At 39.1% G+C, this 27,759-nt stretch overlaps 1 protein-coding gene and 1 long non-coding RNA gene across 2 annotated transcripts in view; one reads left to right on the top strand and one right to left on the bottom strand.

Moving 5' to 3' along the window:
* LOC140848224 (uncharacterized) overlaps positions 1 to 23,451 on the bottom strand; it is a 91,011-nt gene extending 67,560 nt beyond the window's left edge. The window contains exons 1-2 of the long non-coding RNA XR_012128786.1: positions 23,340 to 23,451; positions 22,563 to 22,714 (exon numbers count right to left, since the gene is read on the bottom strand). This is a non-coding gene — a long non-coding RNA (uncharacterized lncRNA). The remainder of the gene's footprint in view (positions 1 to 22,562; positions 22,715 to 23,339) is intronic.
* Positions 23,452 to 24,153: 702 nt separating this feature from the next.
* LOC108405564 (proline-rich protein 23A-like) lies at positions 24,154 to 26,351 on the top strand. The gene has a single exon (XM_036991934.2). The coding sequence runs from the start codon at positions 24,373 to 24,375 to the stop codon at positions 25,147 to 25,149; it is 777 nt and encodes a 258-aa protein (XP_036847829.1). The 5' UTR covers positions 24,154 to 24,372; the 3' UTR covers positions 25,150 to 26,351.
* The last annotated feature ends 1,408 nt before the right edge of the window (positions 26,352 to 27,759 follow it).

Here is a 27,759-nt window from a genome sequence, read left to right as displayed (position 1 = left end):
AAACTGATGCTAAAGTTTATGTAAAGAGGCAAAAGACCCAGAATAGCCAATACAATATTCAAAAACAAACTAAGAGGACTGACACTACATGACTTTAATACTTATTACAAAGATACAGTAATCAAGACAGTGTGGTATTGGCAAAAAGAATAGACAAAAAAATTAATGGAAGAGAATAAAGAGTCCAAAAAATATACCTACATAAATATAATCAACTGATCTTTGCCAAAGGAACAAAAGCAAAAGATGGAGACAAAACAATCTTTCAATAAATGGTGCTGGGACAACTAAACATGCACCTGCAAAAATCAAAAACTATACTCTTCACAAAAATTGATTGAAAATAGCTTATATACCTAAACATAAAATTCAAAACCATAAAACTCCTAAGAAGATAACATAGGAGAAAATCTAGATGACCTTGCGTTTGGCAATGACATTTTAGATACAGCAGTAAAGGCATAATCCATGATAGAAATAACTGATGTTAGACTTCAATAAGATTAAAAACCTCTGTTCTGAAAAGACACTGTCAAGAGAATGAGAAGACAAATCAAAAACTAAGAGAAAGTATTTGCAAAAGACATCTCTGATAAAGGACTATTTGTCAAAATATACAAAGAACTCTTAAAATTAAACAGTAAGAAAACAAACAACCTGATTTAAAAATGGGCAAAAGGCCTGAACAAATACCTTACCAAAGAAAACACACATCTGGCAAATAAGCATATAAAAAGGTGCTTCCACATACATCATCAAAGAAATGAAAATTAAAACAAGGAGATATTCACTACATATCTATTAAAATGGCAAAAATCTAAGACACCAAATGCTAACAAATAAGTGAAGTATCATTCATAATGGTGAGAAAACAAAGTGGTACAGCTACTCTGGAAAAGTTTGGTAGTTTCCTAAAAAACTAAACATACCCTTATCATATTATCCAGCAATTGCACTCCAAAGGAGTTACACAAAAACCTGCCCTTAGATGTTTATAGAAGCCTTATTCATAATTGCTAAAACCTGGAAGCAACCAAAATGTCCTTCAATTGGGGAATGGAAAAATAAACCAGTACATCCAGATAGTGGAGTACTGTTCAGTACTGTTCAATACTAAAAATAAATGAGTTACCAAGCCATGAAAAGACCTTAAATGCATGTTACTAAGTGAAAGAAGTCAGTCCAAAAAGGCTGCAGATAAACGATTCCAACTATATGACATACCGAAAAAAGGAAAATTTTGGAGACAGTAAAAAGAATCACTGATTACTAGGGATTAGCAGAAGATTGGTAGGACAATGAAACTATTCTGTAAGACACCATATTGATTGGGATACATGTCATTATGCATTTGTCAAAACCCACAGAACTGTACAATACTAAGACTGAAACAATATATACTGTGAACATCAGGTAATGATATATCAGTGTAGGTTCATCAAATGCAACATATGTAACACTCTGGTGCAGGATGTTGACAGTTGGGGAAGCTATACACCTGTTGGGATAGAGGGTCTGTGCAAACTTTCCCTGCTTTCTGCTCAATTTTACCATTAACCTAAAAGTACCCTAAAAAATAAAATCTAGAGGGAGGAGCCAAGATGGCAGCGTGAATAGGGCAGTGGAAATCTCCTCCCAAAACCACATATACTTTTGAAAATATAAATACAACTATTCCTAAAAGAGAGACCAGAAGATACAATACAACAGCTAGGTTATGTCTATATCTGAGAGAACTCAGCGCCTCACGAAGGGGTTAAGATACAAGCTGCGGCCCGGCAGGACCCGAGCGCGCCCCCCACCCCAGCTCCCCAGCAGGAGGAAAGGAGTCCAAGTAGGGAGGAAGTGGAAGCCCAGGACTGCTAAATACCAAGCCCTAGTCATCCACAACAGGAGCGCAGGCACACAGTGTGTGGTGTGCTGGATATTAAGGAAATGGAACAGTAAAACCTATGAGCCGGTCCCCACAGTCAGCACACCTGGGACAAAAGAAAAGCGAGCACTTTTTGGAAAGTCTTACAGGGACAGGGGCCTAACAGCTGGATGGAGGCATCCCAGCACACTTGGTGCAGCAGCTGGGAATCCCAGGGAAATTCAGCCACTCCAGTCCCCTGGGAGGCAGCGCAGCTCTGAAGCCCCTCATGAAGAGCCTCTCATCCATTCCCCTCTGGCGTGGCCACGCCATAGCAGGGGAGCAGCCTGAGAGTGGCCCTTCCCCCAGCAGCTTCCCAGAGCCTCCACCACAGCTGCCCAAGCCAGACTCAGAGGCCCCACCAGCAATCACAGACAGAGGAAGCTGGGACAGGGCTCCAATGGTCGCCATTCCTGCAGGAAAGCACACCCGGTGCACCTGCCCCTCCCCACAGGGCTCTGGGCTGCCCCGATGGCTGCTCCACCTGCAGCACCTCAGGAAATAAAACCAGAAGCTCCTCCGAGGAGGGCAAGGTGACAAGAAAGGAGGAAGGGACTTTGTTCTCCCAGCTAATACACACACCAACTGCCCACGAATACCTCTATAGCCATGAAAAGGCAGAAGAATCTGATTCAGTTCAGAATCACCCAGACAACCCCTGAGAGGGAGCATGGGGAGATAGATTTAACCAATCTTCCTGAAAAAGAATTCAAAATAAAGGTCACAACCATGCTGATGGACCTGCAAAGAAATATGCAAGAGCTAAAGGATCAAGTTAGGAGGGAGAATACAGAAATAAAACAATCTCTGGAAGGAGTTAAAAGCAGACTGGATGAGGTGCAAGTGGCCATTAATGGAATAGAAATCAGAGAACAGGAATACAGAGAAGCTGATGCAGAGAGAGAAAAAAGGATCTCCAGGAATGAAAGAATATTAAGAGAACTGTGTGACCAGTCTGAATGGAGCAATATTTGCATTATAGGGGTAACAGAAAAAGAGAGAGAAAAAGGGATACAAAGTTTATTTGAAGAAATAATTGCTGAAAACTTCTCCAAACTGGGGAAGGAAATAGTCTCTCAGACCATGGAAGCCCACAGAACTCCCAACACAAGAGACCCAAGGAGGACAACACCAAGACACACGATAATTAAAATGGCAAAGATCAAGGACAAGGGCAGAGTATTAAAGGCAGCCAGAGAGATAAAAAAGGTCAACTACAAAGGAAAACCCATCAGGCTATCATCAGACTTATCAACAGAAACCTTACAGGTCAGAAGAGAAGAGCATGATATATTTAATGCAATGAAACAGAAGGGCCTTGAACCAAGGATACTGTATCAAGCACAATTATCATTTAAATATGAAGGAGGGATTAAACAATTCCCAGACAAGCAAAAGTTGAGGGAATTTGCCTCCCACAAACCACCTCTACAGGATATTTTAAAGAGACTGCTCTAGAAAGAAAAATTTAAATCAACAACTCACAAAAGCAGTCAAGGAAACACAAAAGAGCACAGAATGAAACACCTAACATATAAAGAATGGAGGAGGAAGAATTAGAAGGGAGAGAAATAAAGAATCATCAGACTGTGTTTGTAACAGCATAATAAGAGAGTTAAGTTAGATGGTTAGATAGTAAAGAAGCTACCCTTGAACCTTTGGTAACCACGAATCCAAAGCCTGCAATGGCAATAAGTACATATCTTTCAATAATCACACTAAATGTAAATGGATTGAATGCACCAATCAAAAGACACAGAAGATTGGAATGGATAAAAAAAGCAAGACCCATTTATATGCTGCTTACAAGAGACTCACCTCAAACCCAAAGACATACACAGACTAAAAGTCAAGGGATGGAAAAAGATATTTCATGCAAACAACAGGGAGAAAAAAGCAGGTGTTGCAGTACTAGTATCAGACAAAATAGACTTCAAAACAAAGAAAGTAACAAGAGATAAAGAAGGACACTACATAATGATAAAGGGGTCAGTCCAACAAGAGGACATAACCTTTATAAATATATATGCACCCAATACAGGAGCACCAACATATGTGAAACAAATACTAACAGAATTAAAGGAGGAAATAGAATGCAATGCATTTATTTTAGGAGACTTCAGCACACCACTCACTCCATAGGACAGTGATCCACCAGACAGAAAATAAGTAAGGACACAGAGGCACTGAACAACACACTAGAACAGATGGACTTAACAGACATCTACAGAACTCTATACCCCAAAGAAGCAGGATACACATTCTTCTCAAGTGGACGTGGAACATTTTCCAGAATACACCACATACTAGGCCACAAAAAGAACCTCAGTAAATTAAAAAAGATTGAAATTCTACCAACCAACTTCTTGGACCACAAAGGGATAAAACTAGAAATAAATTGTAAAAAGAAAGCAAAAAGGCTCACAAACACATGGAGGCTTAACAACATGCTCCTAAAAAAATCAATGGATCAACAACCAAATTAAAATAGAGATCAAGCAATATATGGAGACAAATGACAAAAACAACACAAAACCCCAACTTCTGTGGGATGCAGCAAAAGCAGTCATAAGAGGAAAGTATATAGCAATCCAGGCATATTTAAGAAGGAAGAACAATCCCAAATGAATAGTCTAAAGTCACAATTATTTTAATTGGAAAAAGAATAACAAATGAGGCCAAAATCAGCAGAAGGAGGGACATAATAAAGATCAGAGAAGAAATAAATAAAATTGAGAAGTATAAAACAATAGAAAAAAATCAATGAAACCAAGAGTTGGTTCTTTGAGAAAATAAACAAAATAGATAAACCCCTAGCCAGACTTATTAAGAGAAAAAGAGAATCAACACACATCAACAGAATCAGAAACAAGAAAGGAAAAATCACAATGGACCCCCACAGAAATACAAAGACTCTTTACAGAATACTATGAAAATCTATATGCTAATAAGCTGGGAAACCTAGAAGAAATGGACAACTTCCTAGAAAAACACAACCTTCCAAGACTGACCAAGGAAGAAGCAGAAAATCTAAACAGACCAATTACCAGCAATGAAATTGAAGCGGTAATCAAAAAACTACCCAAGAGCAAAGCCCCAGACCAGATAGATTCACTACAGAATTCTATCAGACACACAGAGAAGACCTAATACCCATTCTCTTTAAAGTCTTCCAAAAAATAGAAGAGGAGGGAATACTTCCAGAATCATTCTATGAAGCCAGTATCACCCTAATACCAAAACCAGGCAAAGACCCAATCAAAAAAGAAAATTGCAGACCAATATCTCTGATGAAGATAGATGCAAAAATACTCAACAAAATATTAGCAAACTGAATTCAAAAATACATCAGGAGGATCATATACCATGACCAAGTGGGATTCATCTCAGGGATGCAAGGATGGTACAACATTTGAATATCCATCAACATCATCCACCACATAAACAAAAAGAAAGACAAAAACCACATGATCATTTCCATAGATGATGAAAAGCATTCAACAAAATTCAACATCCATTCGTGATAAAAACTCTCAACAAAATGGGTATAGAGGGCAAGTACCTCAACATAATAAAGGCCATATATGATAAACCCACAGCCAACATCTTACTGAACAGCGAGAAGCTGAAAGCTTTTCCTCTGCGATTGGGAACAATACAGGGATGTCCACTCTCCCCACTGTTATTTAACATAGTACTGGAGGTCCTAGCCACGGCAATTAGACAAAACAAATAAATAAAAGGAATCCAGATTGGTAAAGAAGAAGTCAAACTGGCACTATGTGCAGATGACATGGTATTGTACATGAAAAATCCTAAAGAGCCATGTCCATGGCTCCTTTATCATATATTAATTGACCATATATGTTTGGGTTAATACCTGGAGTATTAACTAATACTCCAAAACTACTAGAACTAATATTGGAATTCAGAAAAGTTGCAGGATACAAAATTAATATCTGTGGCAGAAATCTGTGGCTTTCCTATACACTAACAATGAACTAGCAGAAAGAGAAATCAGGAAAACAATTCCATTCACAATAGCATCAAAAAGAATAAAATACCTAGGAATAAACCTAACCAAGGAAGTGAAAGACCTATACCCTGAAAACTACAAGACACTCTTAAGAGAAATAGAAGAGGGCACTAACAAATGGAAACTCATCCCATGCTCTTGGCTAGGAAGAATTAATATTGCCAAAATGGCCATCCTGCCTAAAGCAATCTACAGATTCAGTAAAATCCCTATCAAAATACCAACAGCATTCTTCACTGAACTGGAATAAATAGTTCTAACATTCATAGAACCATCAAAGACCCTGAATAGCCAAAGCAATCCTGAGAAGAATAAAGTGGGGGGCATCTCACTCCCCAACTTCAAGCTCTACTACAAAGCCACAGTAATCAAGACAAGTTGGTACTGGCACAAGAACAGAGCCACAGACCAGTGGAACAGGATAGAGACTCCTGGTATTAACCCAAACATATATGGTCAATTAATATATGATAAAGGAGCCATGGACATACAATGGGGAAATGACAGCCTCTTCAACAGCTGGTGTTGGCAAAACTGGACAGCTACATGTAAGAGAATGAAACTGGATCATTGTCTAACCCCATACACAAAAGTAAATTCGAAATGGATCAAAGACCTGAATGTTAGTCATGAAACCATAAAACTCTTAGAAAAAAACATAGGCAAAAATCTCTTGGACATAAACATGAGCGACTTCTTCATGAACGTATCTCCCTGGGCAAGGGAAACAAAAGCAAAAATGAATAAATGAGACTATATTAAGCTGAAAACCTTCTGTACAGAACAAAAAGGCATCCTACAGTATGGGAGAATATATTTATAAATGACAGATCTGATAAAGGGTTGACATCCAAAATATATAAAGAGCTTACATGCCTCAACAAACAAAAAGCAAATAATCCAATTAAAAAATGGGCAGAGGAGCTGAACAAACACTTCTCCAAAGACGAAATTCAGATGGCCAATAGGCACATGAAAAAATGCTCCACTTTGCTAATCATCAGAGAAATGCAAATTAAAACCACAATGAGATATTACCTCACACCAATAAGGATCACCACCATCCAAAAGACAAACAACAAATGTTGGCAAGGTTGTGGAGAAAGGGGAACCCTCCTACACTGCTGGTGGGAATGTAAATTAGTTCAACCATTGTGGAAAGCAGTATGGAGGTTCCTCAAAAAGCTCAAAATAGAATTACCATTTGACCTAGGAATTCCACTTCTAGGAATTTAACCTAAGAATACAGCAGCCCTGTTTGAAAAAGACAGATGCATCCCTATGTTTATGGTAGCACTATTTACAATAGCCAACAAATGGAAGCAACCTAAGTGTCCATCAGTAGATGAATGGATAAAGAAGAAGTGATACGTATACACAATGGAGTTTATTCAGCCATAAGAAGTAAACAAATCCTACCATTTGCAACAACATGGATGGAGCTGGAGGGTATTATGCTCAGTGAAATAAGCCAGGCAGAAAAAGACAAGTACCAAATGATTTCACTCATATGTGGACTAGAAGAACAAAGAAAAAACTGAAGGAACAAAACAGCGGCAGAAACACAGAACCCAAGAATGGACTAACAGTTACCAAAGGGAAAGGGACTGGGGAGGATGGGTGGGAAGGGAGGGATAAGGGGAGGTAAGAAAGGGGGCATTACAGTTAACACGTATAATGTGGGAGAGCACAGGGAGGGCTGTGCAACACAAAGAAGACAAGTAGGGATTCTACAGCATGTTACTATGCTGATGGACAGTGACTGTAATGGGGTTTGTTGGGGGGACTTGGTGATGGGGGGAGTCTAGTAAACATAATGTTCCTCATGTATTTGTAGATTAATGATACCAAAATTTTTTTAAAAGGTTATTCTATGCAAATAAATAAATAAAATCTACTATTTTAAAATGTTATACATATTCTCTCATTTCTCAACTTCCTTAAAAAATATAAGACTGTAGAATGCAATAATTATAGCACTATGTTATTGGATTCATAACACACATAAATACAGTGCAGTTGAGAGGGAATGGAGTTATATTGGAAAAGTTTCTATATATTACTGAAATTAAGTTAGTATTAATCTTATACAGATTGTGATAAGTTAAGATACATATGGTGATCTCTAGATCCCAACCACAAACAAAATAGCTCAAAAACATGGTTAAAAAATCAAGAGAAATTAAGTGATATAAAAAAAAGCATATTTATTTAACACAAAAAGAGGTCAAGGAGCAACAGAGGACAAAAAAGAGGGCAATTAGAAAACAAATATCAAAATGGCAACCACAAATTCAACCTATCAATAATTATCATATATATGAATGGTCTAAACATCCCAAGCAAAAGGTAGAAATGTTAGACTGGATTAAAAAAGCAAGATCCAACTATGTGTTGTCTGTAAGAGACACACTTAACATTCAAAAAAACAAATAAGATGAAATATTAAGATATCTATCATTCAAACAGTAACCATAAGAGAGCTGGAGTGGCTATACTAATAATGGGGAAAAGTAGACTTTAGGATAACAATCATCACTATAGAAAAGAGGGATGTTTCATAATGATAAAAGGGTCAATAAATTGATGGTATATTACAATTATAAGTGTATATTCACCCAACAAGAGCCCTAAAATACATGAAGAAAAAACTGACAGAATTTTTAAAATAAATAGGTCATTCAACAATTAAAACTGGAGGTCTCAATACTCCAGTCTCAAGAATTGACAGAACAATTAAAGAATCAACAAAAATAGGGAATACTTGAATATCACTATCAGCCAACTCAACCTGACATATGTTGAACACTTCATCCAGTGACTGCAGAATATGCATTCTTCTAATGTACACATGGTACATTTTCCAGGACAGGCCATATGCTAAGCCATGGAATAACTCTCACTAACTTGTAAAAAGACTGAAATCATACAAGGTATGTTCTCTGAATGCAACAGAATTGAACTATAAATCAACAACAGAAAGAACTCTGGAAATTTTCCAAATATTTATAAATTAAGCAACACACTTCTAAAAAAATCCATAGACCCAGGAAGAAACCCCAAGAAAACTAGTAAATATTTTGAACTGCATAAAAACAAAATTAAAAGGACTATAAGAAAATTCTATAAATATCTATAAGCCAACAAAAGATGACTTAGACAAAATGGACAATCCCTAGAAAGATACTAATTACTAAAACTGGAAGAAATGAAAGGTCTGAATAGACATACAAGTTTTTAAAAATTGAATTAACAATTTAAAATCTTCCCATAAAAAATGTCCAGACTACATCAAACTAAAATCTTCTATACAGCAAAGGACACCATCAGTAGAACAAAAAGACACCCTACAGTACGGGAAAATACATTCACAAATGACATATCCAATAAAGGATTAACATCCAAAATACATAAAGAACTCATACACCTCAACAAACAAAAAGCAAATAACCCAATTTAAAAATGGGGAGAGAATCTGCACAGACACTTCTCCAAAGAAGAAATTCAGATGGCCAACAGGCACATGAAAAGATGCTCCACATCGCTAATCGTCAGAGAAATGCAAATTAAAACCACAATGAGATATCACCTCACATCAGTAAGGATGGCCACCATCCAAAAGAAACAACAACAAATGTTGGTGAGGATGTAGAGAAAGGAGAACTCTCCTACACTGCTGGTGGGAATGTAAATTAGTTCAACCATTGTGGAAAGGAATATGGACATTCCTCAAAAAACTAAAAATAGAAACACCATTTGACCCAGGAATTCCACTCCCAGGAATTTACCCAAAGAAAACAAGATCCCAGATTCAAAAAGACATATGCATCCCTATGTTTATCACACACTATTTACAATAACCAAGATATGGAAGCAACCTTAGTGTCCATCAGTAGATGAATGGATAAAGATGTGGTACATATAAACAATGGAACAGTATTCAGCCATAAGAAGAAAAACCCTACCATTTGCAACAACATGGATGGAGCTGGAGGGTATTATGCTCAGTGAAATAAGCCAGGTGGAGAAATACAAGTACCAAATTATTTCCCTCATTTGTGGAGTATAACAACAAAGCAAAACTGAAGGAACAAAACAGCAGCAGACTCACAGACTCCAAGAAGGGACTAGAGGTCACCAATGGGAAAGGGTGTGGGGAGGGGAAGGGGGGAGGGAGGGAGGGAGAGGGGGATTAAAGGGTATTATGATCAGCACACATAATGTAGGGGGGCACAGGGAAGGCAGTATGGCAAAGTATAGCATCTTACTACACTGATGGACAGTGACTGCAATGGGGTTTTGGTGGGACTTGATAATATGGGTGAATGTAGGAACCACACTGTTGCTCATGTGAAACCTTCATAAGATTGTAGATCAATGATACCTTAATAAAAAAAATTCCAGGCGATAACCTCACTAATGAATCTCATCAAATTCTTAAAGAAGAAGTAACACCAATTCTTCACAAACTTTCATAAGATAGAGGAGGATAAAACAGGTTCCAACCTATTTCATGAAGCCTGTATTATCCTAATATAAAGCCAGATGAAGGCATTATTAGAATACAACTACAAATATCTCTCTTAAACACAATGCAAAAATCCCTAATGAAATATTTAAAACTAAATAAAACAACAAATAATTATTAGTTTTATACCATGAGCAAGTGGTACTTATCTAAGGAACAGCACACTTTAACATCCAAAAACTAATTAATGTAACACAACATGTTAATAAGATAAACAACAAAATATAAACTCAATAAAGAAAAAGTGTTTAAATAAGTATTAAGCATAAATAAAAAAATTCAACACTCATTCATGATATAAAGTCTCAGTAGTGTAAGACTAGAAGGCAATTTTACCAACCTGACACAGGTATAAGAAAAATGCATGGCTAACATCATACTTGCTGCTGAATGGGGGACTAGTATTTTCCCCCCTAAGATCAGAAATAAGGCTTGGGATATAATGCACAGCATGAAAAAGAAAAGAAACAAGGCAGGAATTACACTATCACCACTTCTGTTTAACATTTTACTCCAAGTTCTAGCCAATGCAATAAGGAAAAAATAATAATAAATTAAGGCATACAAATTGGGAAGTGGGAAGTAAAACTATGTTTGCTCACAAATAATATCTTATATGTAGAATATCCCAAGGACTCCACCAAAAAAGCTCCAGAGCAAATAACAAGTTTAGCAGGGTTGTAGAACACAAGACCAATATAGAAAAATCAACTATATTTTTATACACCAATGATAAACACTTCCATTTATAATACCACCAAAAAGAATAAAACATTTAGGAGTAAATTTAACAAAAAAAGTGTAAGGCTCATACACTAACAACAAAAAAACTGATATAAAATAAAGAAGACATAAATAAATGGAGAGACCTTTACAATTCATAATTGAAATCATGTTCATGATTGAAAGATTCAGTATTGTCAAGATATCAATTCTTCCCAAATTGGTCTATACATTCAGTATAATCCATATGAAAATTCAGCAGGCATTTACTAGAAATTGATAAGCTGATCCTAAAATTCATATGGAAATGCAAAGGACCTAGAATTGCTGTAACAATTTTTTTTAAAGGTGAAAGACTTATATTATTCAATTTCAAATCCTACTTAAGAGATACAGTACTCAAGGCTATGTGGTACTGGCAAAAAATAGTCATACAACAGAATTGTGAGCCCAGAGTAAGTCTTTATATTTATGGTCAATTTATTTTTGAAAAATATGCCAAGATAATTCAATGTAAAAAAGGATAAGTTCTTTTAACAATTTAATATACACATTCAAAAAATAAATAAATTATTATTTCACACCATAGACAAAAATTAACTCAAAATGAATCACAGACCTAGACACTAAAGCTAAAACTATTAATTTCTCACATAAAAAAGGGAGAAAATTCTGATGACCTTGATTGGACAATGAATTTTTAAATACTCTTTGTATCGAGAAAAAGCACATTAAAAGCAAAATCCAGGATCATGGGAAGATGGCAGTGTGAGTAGTTCAGAGGAAATCTCCTCCCAAAAACATATATATTTATGAAAATACAATAAACACAACTATTCCTAAAAGAGACACCAGTGGATGCAGTACAACAGCCAGGATACATCTACATCTGCGAGAACTCAGCATCACACGAAGGGGGTAAGATACCAGCTGCGGCCAGGCAGGACCCGAATGCTCCACCACCCCAAAACCCAGCAGGAAGAAAGGAGTCAGAATGGGGAGAGAGTGAAAGCCCAGGACTGCTAAACAACCAGCTCTAGAAATCCGCACCCGGAACACAGACACAAGGTGCATGGGGTGCTGGATATTAGAGAAACAGAAAAGCAAAACCTGTGGGCAGGTCCCCACAACCGGCGCCCCTGAGACAAAAGAAAAGCAAGTGCTTTCTTCAAGTCTTAAAGAGACAGGGACCCCATAGCTGGACGAACTTGTCCCGGCAGCTGGGAACACCAGGGAAACTTAGGCGACCTAAACGGAGGCAGTGCAGCTCTGAAGCCCCTCACAGGACTAGACAGCCTTCCAGTCATTCCTCCAACTGGCGTGGATCCCAACACACGGTCCCAGTAGCAGGAGAGTGGGAGCACACACTGGGGGCGGAAGCGCTAGAAGGAACCAAGAGCAGACCTGTGCGCCACAGGGCTACCCCGCAGCGGCGCCACTGAACAGCCTGGGGTCACGCGCACCGGCAGCAGTGAAGCCAGAGCCCGGTAGAAGCCTGCGCGGAAAAGCCCAGCGTGCACCGGCAGTGGAGCCAGAGGGAGAAGGTGCGCTCCCAGGAGCCGACCAGAATCCTAGCCCAATGCACAGCCACCCAGGCCAGACCCAAAGGCCACTGCTGCCACACAGCTGCCCAGCAGGGTCACCACTAGTACAGAGGAGCGCACCTGGCATGCCTGCCACTCCCAGCAGGGCTCCGCGCTGCTCTGACAGACAGCTCACCCACAGCAGCTTGGGAGATTAACCCAGTGGCTGCTCCAGGAGTACAGGTAGCCATCACAGGCAGCAGAGAAGGGCAAGGCATCCAGCAAGCAGGAAAGGACTTTCTTCTCCCAGCTGACACACCCGCAACCTGCCTACAGCCACTGCAATCACCATGAAAAGGCAAAAAAATCTGGTCCAGACCAAGATAGTTACACCTGAGAAAGAATCTGCAGAGGCAGACCTAACCAGTCTCCCTGAAAAAGAATTCAAAATAAAAATCATAAACATGCTGACAGAGCTGCAGAGAAATATGGAAGAGCTAAGGGATGAAGTCCAGAGGGAGATTACAGACATCCGGAGAGAGATCACAGATGTCCGGAGGGAGATTACACAAGTGAAACAATCTCTGGAAGGATTTATAAGCAGAATGGATAAGATGCAAGAGGCCATTGATGGAATAGAAACCAGAGAACAGGAACACATAGAAGCTGACGCAGAGAGAGATGAAAGGATCTCCAGGAATGAAACAATATTAAGAGAACTGTGTGACCAATCCAAAAGGAACAATATTCGCATTATAGGGGCACCAGAGGAAGAAGAGAGAGAAAAAGGGATAGAAAGTGTGTTTGAAGAAATAATTGCTGAGAACTTCCCCAAACTGGGGAGGAAATAGTTGCTCAGACTACGGAGGCACACAGAACTCCCGAGAGACGGGATCCAAAGAGGTCAACACCAAGACACATAATAATTAAAATGGCAAAGATCAAGGACAGGGACAGAGTATTAAAGGCAGTCAGAGAGAGTAAAAAGGTCACCTACAAAGGAAAACCCATCAGGCTATCATCAGAATTCTCAACAGAAACGCTACAGGCCAGAAGAGAATGGCATGATATATTTAATGCAATGAAACAGAAGGGCCTTGAACCAAGGATACTGTGTCCAGCACGACTATCAATTAAATATGAAGGAGGGATTAAACAATTCCCAGAGAAGCAAAAATTGAGGGAATTTGCCTCCCACAAACCACCTCTACAGGGTATCTTAGAGGGACTGCTCTAGATGGGAGCACTCCTAAAAAGAGCACAGAACAAAACATCCAACATATGAAGAATGGAGGAAGAGGAAAAAGAAGGGAAAGAAATTATCATCAGACTGTGTTTATAACACCTCAATAAGTGAGTGAGGTCAGACAGTAAGGTAGTAAATAAGCTAACCTTGAACCTTTGGTAACCACAAATCTAAAGCCTGCAATGGCAATAAGTACATATCTTTCAATAATCACACTAAATGTAAATGGGCTGAATGCACCAATAAAAAGACACAGAGTAATAGAATGGATAAAAAAGCAAGACCCATCTATATGCTGCTTACAAGAGACTCACCTCAAACCCAAAGACATACACAGATTAAAAGTCAAGGGTTAGAGAAAGATATTTCATGCAAACAACAGAGAGAAAAAAGCAGGTGTTGCAATACTAGTATCAGACAAAATAGACCTCAAAATAAAGAAAGTAACAAGAGATAAAGAAGGACATTACATAATGATAAAGGGTTCAGTCCAACAAGAGGATATAACCATTATACACATATATGCACCCAATACAGGAGCACCAATATATGCGAAACAAATACTAACAGAATTAAAGGAGAAAATAGAATGCAGTGCATTCATTTTGGGAGACCTTAACACACCACTCACCCCAAAGGACAGATCCACCAGACAGAAAATAAGTAAGGACACAGAGGCACTGAACAACACACTAGAACAGATGGACCTAATAGACATCTATAGAACTCTACATCCAAAAGCAACAGGATACACATTCTTCTCAAGTACACATGGAACATTCTCCAGAATAGACCACATACTAGGCCATAAAAAGAACCTCAGTAAATTCCAAAAGATTGAAATCCTACCAACCAACTTTTCTGACCACAAAGGTATAAAACTAGAAATAAATTGTATGAAGAAAGCAAAAAGGCTCACAAACACATGGAGGCTTAACAACATGCTCCTAAATAATCAATGGATCAATGACCAAATTAAAATGGAGATCCAGCAATATATGGAAACAAATGACAACAATAACACAAAGCCCCAACTTCTGTGGGACGCAGCAAAAGCAGTCATAAGAGGAAAGTATATAGCAGTCCAGGCATATTTAAAGAAGGAAGAACCATCCCAAATGAATAGTCTAATGTCACAATTATCAAAATTGGAAAAAGAAGAACAAATGATGCCTAAGGTCAGCAGATGGAGGGACATAATAAAGATCAGAGAAGAAATAAATAAAATTGAGAAGAATAAAACAATAGAAAAAAATCAATGAAACCAAGAGCTGGTTCTTCGAGAAAATAAACAAAATAGATAAGCCTCTAGCCAGAATTACTAAGAGAAGAAGAGAGTCAACACACATCAACAGAATTAGAAACAAGAAAGGAAAAATCACCACGAACCCCACAGAAATACAAAGAATTATTAGAGAATACTATGAAAACCTATATGCTAACAAGCTGGAAAACCTAGGAGAAATGGACAACTTCTTAGAAAAATACAACCTTCCAAGACGGACCCAGAAAGGAACAGAAAATCTAAACGGACCAATTACCAGCAACAAAATTGAATTGGTAATCAAAAAACTACCCAAGAACAAAACCCCCGGGCCAGATGGATTTACCTCAGAATTTTTTCAAACATACAGAGAAGACATTACACCCATTCTCCTTAAAGTTTTCCAAAAAATAGAAGAGGAGGGAATACTCCCAAACTCATTCTATGAAGCCAACATCATCCTAATACCAAAACCAGGCAAAGACCCCACCAAAAAAGAAAATTACAGACCAATATCCCTCATGAATGTAGATGCAGAAATACTCAACAAAATATTAGCAAACCGAATTCAAAACTACATCAAGAGGATCATACACCATGACCAAGTGGGATTCATCCCAGGGACGCAAGGATGGTACAACATTCGAAAATCCATCAACATCATCCACCACATAAACAAAAAGACAAAAACCACATGATCATCTCCATAGATGCTGAAAAAGCATTCAACAAAATTCAACATCTATTCGTGATAAAAACTCTCAACAAAATGGGAATAGAGGGCAAGTACCTCAACATAATTAAGGCCATATATGATAAACCCACAGCTAACATCATACTGAACAGCGAGAGGCTGAAGGCTTTTCCTCTAAGATCGGGAACAAGACAGGGATGCCCACTCTCCCCACTGTTATTCAACGTGGTACTGGAGGTCCTAGCCATGGCAATCAGACAAAACAAAGAAATACAAGGAATCCAGATTGGTAAAGAAGAAGTTAAACTGTCACTATTTACAGATGACATGATATTGTACATAGAAAACCCTAAAGACTCCACTCAAAAACTACTAGAACTATTATCAGAATTCAGCAAAGTTGCAAGATACAAAATTAACACACAGAAATCTGTGGCTTTCCTATACACTAACAATGAACTAGCAGAAAGAAAAATCAGGAAAACAATTCCATTCACAATAGCATCAAAAAGAATAAAATACCTAGGAATAAACCTAACCAAGGAAGTGAAAGACCTATACCCTGAAAACTACAAGCCACTCTTAAGAGAAATTAAAGAGGTCACTAACAAATGGAAACTCATCCCATGCTCTTGGATAAGAAGAATTAATATCGTCAAAATGGCCATCCTGCCCAAAGCAATATACAGATTCAATGCAATCCCTATCAAATTACCAAAAGCATTCTTCAATGAACTGGAACAAATAGTTCAAAAATTCATATGGAACCGTCAAAGACCCCAGATAGCTAAACAAATCCTGAGAAGGAAGAATAAAGTGGGGGGGGATCTCGCTCCCCAACTTCAAGCTCTACTACAAAGCCACAGTAATGAAGACAATTTGGTACTGGTACAAGAACAGAGCCACAGACCAGTGGAACAGAATAGAGACTCCAGACATTAACCCAAACATATATGGCCAATTAATATTTGATAAAGAAGCCATGGACATACAATGGGGAAATGACAGCCTCTTCAACAGATGGTGCTGGCAAAACTGGACAGCTACATGTAAGAGAATGAAACTGGATGACTGTCTAACCCCATACACAAAAGAAAACTCCAAATGGATCAAAGACCTGAATGTAAGTCATGAAACCATAAAACTCTTAGAAAAAAACATAGGCAAAATTCTCATGGACATAAACATGAGTGACTTCTTCATGAACATATCTCCCTGGGCAAGGGAAACAAAGGCAAAAATGAACAAGTGGGACTATATCAAGCTAAAAATCTTCTGTACAACAAAGGACACCATCAATAGAACAAAAAGGAATCCTACAGTATGGGAGAACATATTCATAAATGACAGATCCGATAAAGGATTGACATCCAAAATATATAAAGAGCTCACACGCCTCAACAAACAAAAAGCAAATAACCCAATTAAAAAATGGGCAGAGGAGCTGAATAGACAGTTCTCTAAAGAAGAAATTCAGATGGCCAACAGACACATGAAAAGATGCTCCACATTGCTTGTCATCAGAGAAATGCAAATTAAAACCACAATGAGATATCACCTTACACCAGTAAGAATCGCTATCATCGAAAAGACAAACAACAAATGTTGGCGAGGTTGTGGAGGAAGGGGAACCCTCCTACACTGCTGGTGGGAATGTAAATTAGTTCAACCATTGTGGAAAGCAATATGGAGGTTCCTCAGAATGCTCAAAATAGAAATACCATTTGACCCAGGAATTCCACTTCTAGGAATTTATCCTAAGAATGCAGCACTCCAGTTTGAAAAAGACAGATGCACCCCTATGTTTATCACAGCACTGTTTACAATAGCCAAGATATGGAAGCAACCTAAATGTCCATCAGTAGATGAATGGATAAAGAAGATGTGGTACATATACACAATGGAATATTATGCAGCCATAAGAAAAAAACAGATCCTACTATTTGCAACAACATGGAAGGAGCTAGAGGGTATTATGCTCAGAGAAATAAGCCAGGCAGAGAAGGACAAGTACCAAATGATTTCACTCATATGTGGAGTATAAGAACAAAGGAAAACTGAAGGAACAAAACAGCAGCAGAATCACAGAACCCAATAATGGACTAATAGTTACCAAAGGGAAAGGGACTGGGGACGATGGGTGGGAAGGGAGGGATAAGGGTGGGGAAAAAGAAAGAGGGCATTACGATTAGCATGTATAGTGCGTGGGGGACACGGGGAGGGCTGCACAACACAGAGAAGACAAGTAGTGATTTTACAGCATCTTACTACACAGATGGACAGTGACTGTGAATGGGTATGTGGGGGGGACTTGGTGAAGGGGGGAAACCTAGTAAACATAATGTTCTTTCTGTTATTGTAGATTAATGATACCAAAATAAAAAATTTAAAGAAATTTTAAAAAAATAAAAAATAAAGCAAAATCCATTTCTAAAAATTGATATTTTGAAATTCATCAAAATTTAAAATGTATGCATTTCAAAAGTTACCAATAAAAATTTTGTTTTTCAGAAACACAGGGCTGAGGATGTTACACCATTCCTGCCTAGGCCAATGCAGGCCTGGACAGGATCATGAAACTTGCCAGGGTTTTCTCCCATTCAAATGGAAAAGAATACTTTTAATACACCTAAAATTAACACATTGTTATATGTCAATTATATCTCAATAAAAGAAGGGGAAAAAACAATCCATATATTGAAAGAAAAAATATGCAAATCACATATCTGGGAAGGGACTTGTATTCAAATAAATAAAGAATACTTGCAACTCAATAGTTCAGGCAAACAAGCAAATTTTTAAATGGACACAAGATTTGAATAGATATTAACCATAAGTAACACACTTAGCTAATAAACTCATGAGAAGATGTTCAACATTATTAGTCATTAAAGAAATGCAAGTTAAAACCACCATGACATACCACAACACACCCACTAGAATGGCTATAATAAAGAAAGACAAACAATATCAAGTGTTGGTGAGAAAGCGGAGAGACTTAAACTCTCATGAATTGCTGGTGAGAATGTAAATAGTACAGCCACACTGAAAAACCATTTGGTGGGGTTTTTTTAATGAAACATAAACTTGCCATTTGACCCAAAAATTGTACTCCTTGGAATCTAAAAAAGAGACATGAAAATATGTCCACACAAAGACATGTATATGAATGTTCACAGCAGAATTATTCACAATAGTCAAAAACTAGAAATAATCCAAGTGTCTAACAATGAGTGAACAGATTTTTTTAAATATGGTATATCCATGAATAGCATCCAAGATGCTATTCATAAAGTAAAACTAATGAAATACTGATATAATGTGCTACAACATGGATACAACATAGATAATAACCTCAACAGGAATAAACCCCAAAAACTGTACACTAACTGAAAGAAGCCAGGTGCAAAAGACTACATATTCTATGATTCATTTACATGAAATCATATTCTATGATTCATTTACATGAAATGTCCAGCAAAAAGGTAAATTTATAGAGATGGCAATCAGAAATTGTCTTGGTCCAGGGCTTTGACCAAGGATTAAATGCAAACAGGTGTGAAGGAACTTCATAAGGTGATGAAAATGTTCAAAAACTGGATTGTGGTGATGGTTGCCCAACTCCATACATCTGCTAATAACCATTAAGTTGAAAAAAATTAAAATTAACATTATCCATAAGGGACAAATGGATATGATGTGCCATGGAGGAAATATACAAGATCACTTATTAGTATTCAAGCCAAAGATGTGTAACTCTAATCTTATCTGAGGGAAGATCAAAGAATCCCAAAATGAGGAACACTCTTTGAAATATTGACTTATAATTTTCAAAAGTATTAATGGCTTGAAAAACAACTAAAGTCTAAGGAACTGTCCCAGATATAACTAAAGAGATATGACACTTCAAAGCAATATATGATCCTGACATGCATCTTATAGGCAAAATAAAATTGATATTGAGGTAGATAAATAAGAATTTTAATGACATTACTAGTACAATTAACAAAATTAGAAAATGGACTGTGGATTAAAGTATGACATCAATGCTAAATTTTTCTGAATCTGATAACTCTACTAAAGGTATTTAAGAAAATATTCTTAAGGAAATATATACTGAAATATGGGGTAAAGAGGTCTAATATATATACAACTTACTCTCAAGTGATTTTGAGAGAGACAGAAGAATGATAAAGCAACTGTGGTAAAAATGTTAAACATTGATAAAAGATAAATGGGAATTCTTTGAACTATTTTCACAATGTTTCTGTAAGTTTAGTAATATTTCAAAATAAAGCTTTAAAAATCCAATAAAACAGAAAGAGATTGATAATTCTTTGATATAACATTTATTTCTGAGCCACAGTCAATATCATGCTTAATGGACAAACACTAGCAGTGCTCCCACCAAAATCTAGAACAAGAAAAAGTTGCCACTTTACCACTAGTATTTAACATTGTACTGGAGGTACTAGCCAACAGAATTGACAAGAAAAATTAATTAGATGCATAAAATTTCAAAAGGAGGAAAAACAAGACCATTTGCAGACCATATAATTATAAACCTAGAAAATAACTGAAAAAAATAAGAATTTCAAAAGAAAGCTGAATACAAAATAATGTACAGAAACAACTGACTTTCACTTATAAGAGGGAAGCCTAAGTATTTTGTTAAAAAGAAACTTGATATTTAGCTTCAGCCTCAGACTGTCTTTAAAAGGCCAAACAGCCAAATAACTAATGTTAGTTTTAACATTCTCAAAATACTAAGCAATTAATGATTTTGTGATCACACAGGCCATCCTCATATCTAATCATTTTAATAGTTACTGTAATACAATTTCGTTCACCCTCCAATAATGTGTTCAGGAAATAAAGATAGCTCAGCGGATCAACAGAAAGTGAGTGGGTTTCTATCATTCTTCTCCAGGCAAACAAAGAAGTTACTGTACAAGAGATATTGATCATTGAAGTTGCCTTTTCTTGTACTTACACAAAATTTTCAAACAAGACATAGAAGCCAGTACTGCGTGTTCAAAAGGTCTCTTGCATAAAAGACAGAAGAGCTAATGTCCTTTGCAGAAAACATTAAATTGAAGTAAACACTGATATATTGCAAAAAATACCCACAATACTTTACCATTCCAAGAAGAAAGCAAACCTCCTATGTTATGTTCGTAAATACACAAAAAAGGGTCTAATCATATCAACCCCAGATTGGAGATCGGTGGAGAGTTGAAGGGAAACTACAGCTTCAGCTATATTAAACCATAGAGTTTTCTGGGTTTGTTTGTTTTTTTTTTTTTTGGTGGGGAAGAAATGTACTCAGATATTATTACTTTTGTGAATAAAAATAAATAGGAATTTATTAAAGCCAGTTATGCCTACTAGTGGATAACAAAATGGCCCTTATTAGAGCCAATGCCAAGAGAACTATCAGTGGCCTGAGTCCCAGGACTGGGCCTGGAGTATCAAATGAAGCCATGAAGGATTCACAGTGCTCTAAAGCTGGATGCTGAAGAAACTGGAGTCTCACTCATCCTTATCCACCAAGCCTAGCTTCCTATATCCAGTTCCCTTTGTTCTCCCCTTAGGAACAGTCTGTGGCAAACCTGTACCTACCCAGAATCTGAAGACTGATTTGCTAATTCAACCCTACAGTGCTTCAAGCAAGTCATGGTGATTGGTTGGGCAGAACTGACTGATACTAAGGACCAATGAATAGGTCTAATAATCCACCATGACAGTCTTTGGGCATCTTAGAAGAAATAAAATCAAGAAGGATGAAAAATATCTGACCTGGTGTCCAGCAAGTCATTCCTGAACCATATAGATATTATGCCATGAAACAACCTTCTAACAGATCAGGCCTCATTTTAAAATCATTATCATAATGATGATGATGGTATTTTTTACCATTCACTGAACACCTTCCACATGCCAGGCACTGTTCAAGACACTGGGGAAACCGGGCTGATGCTGTCAAGTGGGGAGACAGATCATAAACATAATAAATAGTAAATAGCTACTATTTACTAAGCACTATGTACCAAGAACGTTTAACATACATTACCTCAGCTGCCCTGTACAGTAGATGGCAGTTCTCCCCATTTTACATTTAAGGGAACTGAGGCTCAGAGAAGGTGAAATGACTTGCCCGTGATCACCCAGTTAGAAAGTGGCCAACCAGAAGAGGACGTGGAGTGCGTCTACTCCAGGACTCAGTCTAACTGCTTCTGTCTCTAGGCAGGACTACATTCCTTTGGAAGAGGAGCTCACAGTGAGGATTCATGGGATCCAGGACAATGATGAGCTCTCAGATGACACTGCTAAGGTCAGGCAAGCAGCAGACACAAGGCAGCATGAGCTAAGGACAGGTGCCACCAGTTCAGAGCCCCACTACTGGCCAGGCCAGGAGCCCCAAGTCCCTCCCTGTGTCATGGCCAGCTTAGGACTTCTCCATCTGTCTCTTACACCATGGCACATCCATTGTCACTCTCCTGAATGGAGCTCCCATTATTCCCTGAGCGCAGAATGTTCAAGGGTTAGCAGACAGAATTCTCCAGGGCAAAAGCAAATGTTTACTTCAAGCTTTCCCCACCCGGACACCAGGAGCACCGCGGCTGCTGCCATCACCTGGGAGCCATGTCGTATGTTCCAGCATTGTCCACATTCGCCCTGCTAGGCCCCACGCGTTCCAGCAGGGCCTTCCCAACCAGGCCGCGGAGCCTGCGCAGGTTTGCCCAGCCGATGCCCCGCCCCTGGTCGCGTCACCGCGGGAGAATTTCCTGTGGGATAACCAGAAACAACAAAAATCCAGCTGTAGGGTGGATGCCAGTCAGTTATGCAAGGAAAAACCCTGAACTCAACCCAGGAAGTTTGAGTTCCCTTCATCACTTTATCACCAACAAGCACGGCCCTGACTGCAAGCATAAACTGCCAGCATACCCGAATCCCTCAACTGCTAAATGAAAGCAGGTTCAATGGTCTTTAACTTTAGTGTAAAACAATTTTTTGGAGGTGTTTGCAGAGAATTCCTAGGCCCCACATTCCAAGAATTCAGATTCAGTGACTGTAGGATCTGTCAAAGAATCTGCATTTTCCACAAATTTTCAAGGAATGATGGTGCCTCTAAGTCATGGACAACTAGCTTAAATATCCATCAACAGAGTCCTAATTTAAATGTAATTCCATACAAAGGATGCTATGCAACCCTTAAATTAAGAGTATACAAAATGAGCAATGGCATGGTTAAGGCAAAGGGGTGGAAGGAAATGTTTTGTTGTCCTCTGTAATCATATGAAAGTATTGCCTATTTCAAAATCACTGTTGGGTGGTTTCTCCTATTAACAATACATAATGAGTTAAATCACACCTTCCTTTTTGCAGCCACAATATACCATGAAGACGCACCTTCAAACTGGCACTCAGACAAGACACTGATGTTACATCATCTCAAGTCCAGCTTGACATGTCAGATTCAGCTCCGCTAGTTGACGGCTCCTCCACAAACTGATTAATCCTTCTGCAAAACATTTTTATTATCTGTAAATTGGACTAAAACCTCATATACTTCAAGGTTTTAGTTTAGATCATATTGGATAAAGCAAACTCTTACTTCAGTTGATGGTGGTATAATAATTACTATAGTACTAAACTGATATATATATATAGTAATAAAAGGATAAAATGCAGGGGTTACTTTAAACACCCTCAGTTCTAACATTCTTTCTGTTTCAAAACCGCTGAAAGTATCTGACACTCATTTACAACTTGGGCCATAGGAGTAAGGATGGTATCCTTACTCCTCACTGCCTCCTTACAACTCACTCATTACTGGAACAAAAGAGGCGCGAGTCACCTCCGGGGCGAGGATGCAAGGTACCAGGGGCTTACATTTCAGCTACCAATGCAGTATTCCACATGCGGGTGTGAAACTTGATCAGTTTTCCAACTAAGGTCCGCGGCGTCTGAGGTCAAATGGAAAGAAGTCCAGAACTTGACACCGGAAGCCAAGCCCTAGAGAAGCACTGTTGTTCTGCCCCCTACAGGCCTATAAGAGTACTTCCCTACGGCGACCTACCAACCACAGGCACTGCTATTGGGCTGAACCGATACAGCGGTCTACGGGGCGGAGCCTCGCGGGGGGCGGAGCTTAACGTGACAATTTTGAGGCTTTCATTCCGCTGACGTCATTTCCAACGCCGATAGCCGTCGCGAGCGCAAACAGAACGTGGTGAGAAGCCTGAGTTTCAAACCCGTGAGGCTGGGATCTACGCCGGACGCACCTCCGCGGAACCAGGACTCAGCGCTCCCGGAGGCGCCCCCGGAACTCCAGGACTCGCTCCGCTCCCCACCCGGCCCGCCTCACCTGTCATCGAGATTTGTCATTGCCGGCAGGACCCGGCCCTCTCACCCCCTCGCCGCCCGCAGCGCCGTCGAGGTGATGATGGGCAGCCAGCCCCGCAGCCCCAGCGCCTGCCCTGCGCCCTGCTGGGGGCCGCAGCCCGCGGAACCAGGCCCTGCCAAGCGCCGCCGAACCGAGGAGCCCGCGGGCCCCGCGTCCACGACAGCGCCCAGCCTGCAAGATCCCGCGGGGCCCCCGTTCGCGGGTGCGCTCATCTCCGTGGTAGTTTTGGCCCCGGGCAGTGCCCTGAAAGTGCGGCTAGACGATGTCGACCTGGTGCTGGAGCCCGCGCCAGCAGCGGTCCTCCAAGTGTCTCTCGAGGATTACACCCTCGTGCTGGTCCCCGAGGCCCTCCTGGAGGGAGGGCAGGGCCCCTCGCCTGTCGGCCTGGAACCCAGCGCTTTACTGAGCACTCCTGAGAAGGATGTCGCCGTCGAACAGGGACTCCTTTCAGGATCTGTCCCAGAGATCGCAGCCCAAGAAGAGGCGTATGAGGAGGACGCCGACCCCGAATTCTCGCCGCCTTGGGTGGACCTTGCAGCGGGCTCAGTAGCTGGGCTCTGCCCCTTTGTTGCAACGCCGCCCAGACCCGACCTGCAGGGCTGCATGCCAGAGCCCTCGCCTTGGACCCCCGTCCCTAGTGCAGAGAGACGCTCTCCTGGCCCCTACTTCAACCTGGACTTCCACCTTCTGGAGCCCTTCCCCAGCTCACCGCTCCAACCTCTACCTCCCTCTCCAAGTCCAGGTCCGCAGGTGCGCCCCCAGCGCCCGCCTGGTCCTCCGCCCAAGGCCCGGAGACGCCTGTTCCAGGACTGAACTGCCTCTCACAGACCCTCGCCACCCCACTGGCGACCATGTGAACCACGAGAGGGTCTTCTGTTAACTGCTGGGTGTACATTGCAAAACATACAGGAATCAGCGAGTACGGATGATGGACAGATACTGTTTTGACAGAGGGTGCATTGCAGAAATTTGCATCAGTGACAGACTGAAACACCTGGAAAGAAGATCACCTAGCAAGAAATGCTACCTGAAATACAGTGTACTTTCAGACATCAGATTTCTGCTTAGGTTGTTTTCTTAGGTAGGTCATCATTAAGCAGCTCCATTCCCTCTAGTTTTGCTTCCAACCTCAGCTCCAGCACTTTTCTTTAAAAATCCATCCTTTCCCCAGCATCCCACCACTGCACTCCTTTTCTCCGAGATTGGAGTAATTATTAATTTTGCTTGTTTGTTTAATGGGTTTTGGTCTTAGTGTCCGTGCTAGTTTATGACAACCTCACCATTTTGACCTTTGCATTATGGTAGCTTTAGCCCCTCCTCGAGGATCTAACAAATACTTGTATATAAACAAATGATTTTGGAGTGGGGAAAAAGTGATCATGTGCCCTCCTCTTTTTTAATGACTAGGTTAGTAAATGGTTTAACTATATTGCTGGGTTTGTTTTGTTTTTCCCCCCTTCAAAAAACCAACTCTTTTCCATTCTTTTCCTCTTATATATTTTTAATATAATTCTCCTGTCCTGGAAAAGTTTATAATTTTTAAGACTCTGTGTTGTTTTACTTCTAAAATCCTGAATATGTTTTGTACATTGTTAGTGGTGTATAGAAATAATTTGTGCTTATGTTGATCTGCTCTCCAGCAAAATTATTTAATTTCTTTAACTGCTAATCTGTAGATTCTCTTGCTTGACTGATAAAGGCAAAAATATCTCCAAATAAGGAAAATATTATCTTTTTTGACAAGCCTCTTACATCTTATTTTTCCATAATCTTTTTTATTGAATATTACTTCAAGTTTATGTTAAACAGTATGGTCGATAGAGACAACCGAGTTTTATTCCTTGTGTTAATGCAAATGCTTCTAAATTTTACCATAAAGTATGTATGACTTTTTTTCTCTACGCGGTTGGTAGATAATCCTTATCCAACTGAAGAGATTAGTTTTCAGTCTTTCTCGTCATGAAAAGTTTTGGATTTTTGGTTTGTTTTTGGTTGACTACAAAGACTTTCTCACATTATTCTAAATGTTGCTATTTATTTGTGTGTACATAAAATAGCTACATAGAACCTTTGGCTCATTGGGGTATATACAGAAACCTAGCAAAGGAGCAAAGGAGAGCAGGCCTAGGGCTTCAGGGATTTAAAAATTGGATGTCCTTCTAAGGACTGAGAAGAGAAGGTGGAAGGGGAAAGGCGGTAACTGCAGGGTCACCTTAAGGGTTTTAAATGTTACATTTTTGTATATTATGTATCTGTATACATAAGATGACTTTTTGCAGTTTCCTTTTTATTCATGTCTGATTTGCACTGATAGACCTTCTAATGATGAAGTATCTTTGCATTTCTGCTATTCCACATTATTTTATACAATTCTAATTCCACCCTGGGTTCTTTTTTGCTTGGTTGGTTGATTTTTTTACAAACAACCATATACACACCACTCCTAGTTTTACAATGTCATTTATTTTGCCATGTTTGCCTCATATTTTATAATGAAATAAATTATTAGTGATAAAGCTAACTTCAAGATGCTAGTTTTTTCTGTTGAACATCAATAATGATTTTTTAGATTTACCAACATATTTTGCCAGTGTCTGTTTTCACTTTCTATTCTTTTTTCCCCCTCACCTTCTTTCTTGCAGTCCATTCCTTCATTCTGTCCTCTTTTTTCTTCTTACCAAGGTAACTTCTTCAAATTTTTTCATCTGTGGCCTATGTCTGAATCCCAGTTTTGTGTGTCTGCAAATATTTTCATTTACGCCTTCAAAGTTATGTAATATTCTAGCTGGGTTTGGAATTCCAAAATAATGCCTAGACTGCCTTGCTACTTTAAAGATATTGCTCTCTTATTTTCCCTGCCGTTTATTATTGCAGATGAGAAGTTTTCTGTCATTTGCATTGCTTCCTTTGTAGGGTATTAGGCTGTTTACTTTAGTGTCGTTCTTGTCTTTGATGTTCTATAGTTTCAACCTGATGTATTTAGAGGTAGAAAATTTGTCTGGTGCAACTCATTAAGGTTTCTAAATCTGGAAGATTATCTCTTTCTTAATATTTCAGAAAGAATAAGTCAGTGGCTCCTGGACTATTGAACCTCTCTCCAATCTCTGGAACTTCTAATAGGGAAATGGTGCTGCTGTTTAATCAATGCCTCTACCCCTTCTTCACATATATATATGTTGCTCTGTTGCCAGGCTTCTGTATATACCACAGTGACCCAAAGATTCTATGTAGCTGTTTTATGTACCCACAAATAAATGGCAACATTTAGAATAATGTAAGAAAGTCTTTGTAGTCAACTAAAACCAAATCAAAAGTCTTTGTGGTCAACTAAAAACAAAACAAAATATTGTTTTTCTACCCTTTATGATAACCCACTTTCTCTCTTCCAATTCACTGAATCTATTATTTTCTACTTTTCAAAAT

This window comes from Manis javanica, chromosome 3 (assembly GCF_040802235.1).
Source record: "Manis javanica isolate MJ-LG chromosome 3, MJ_LKY, whole genome shotgun sequence".
Classification (NCBI taxonomy): Eukaryota; Metazoa; Chordata; class Mammalia; order Pholidota; family Manidae; genus Manis; species Manis javanica.
Note: the sequence above shows the minus strand (reverse complement) of the source record. Positions and strands in the feature narration are given on the sequence as shown.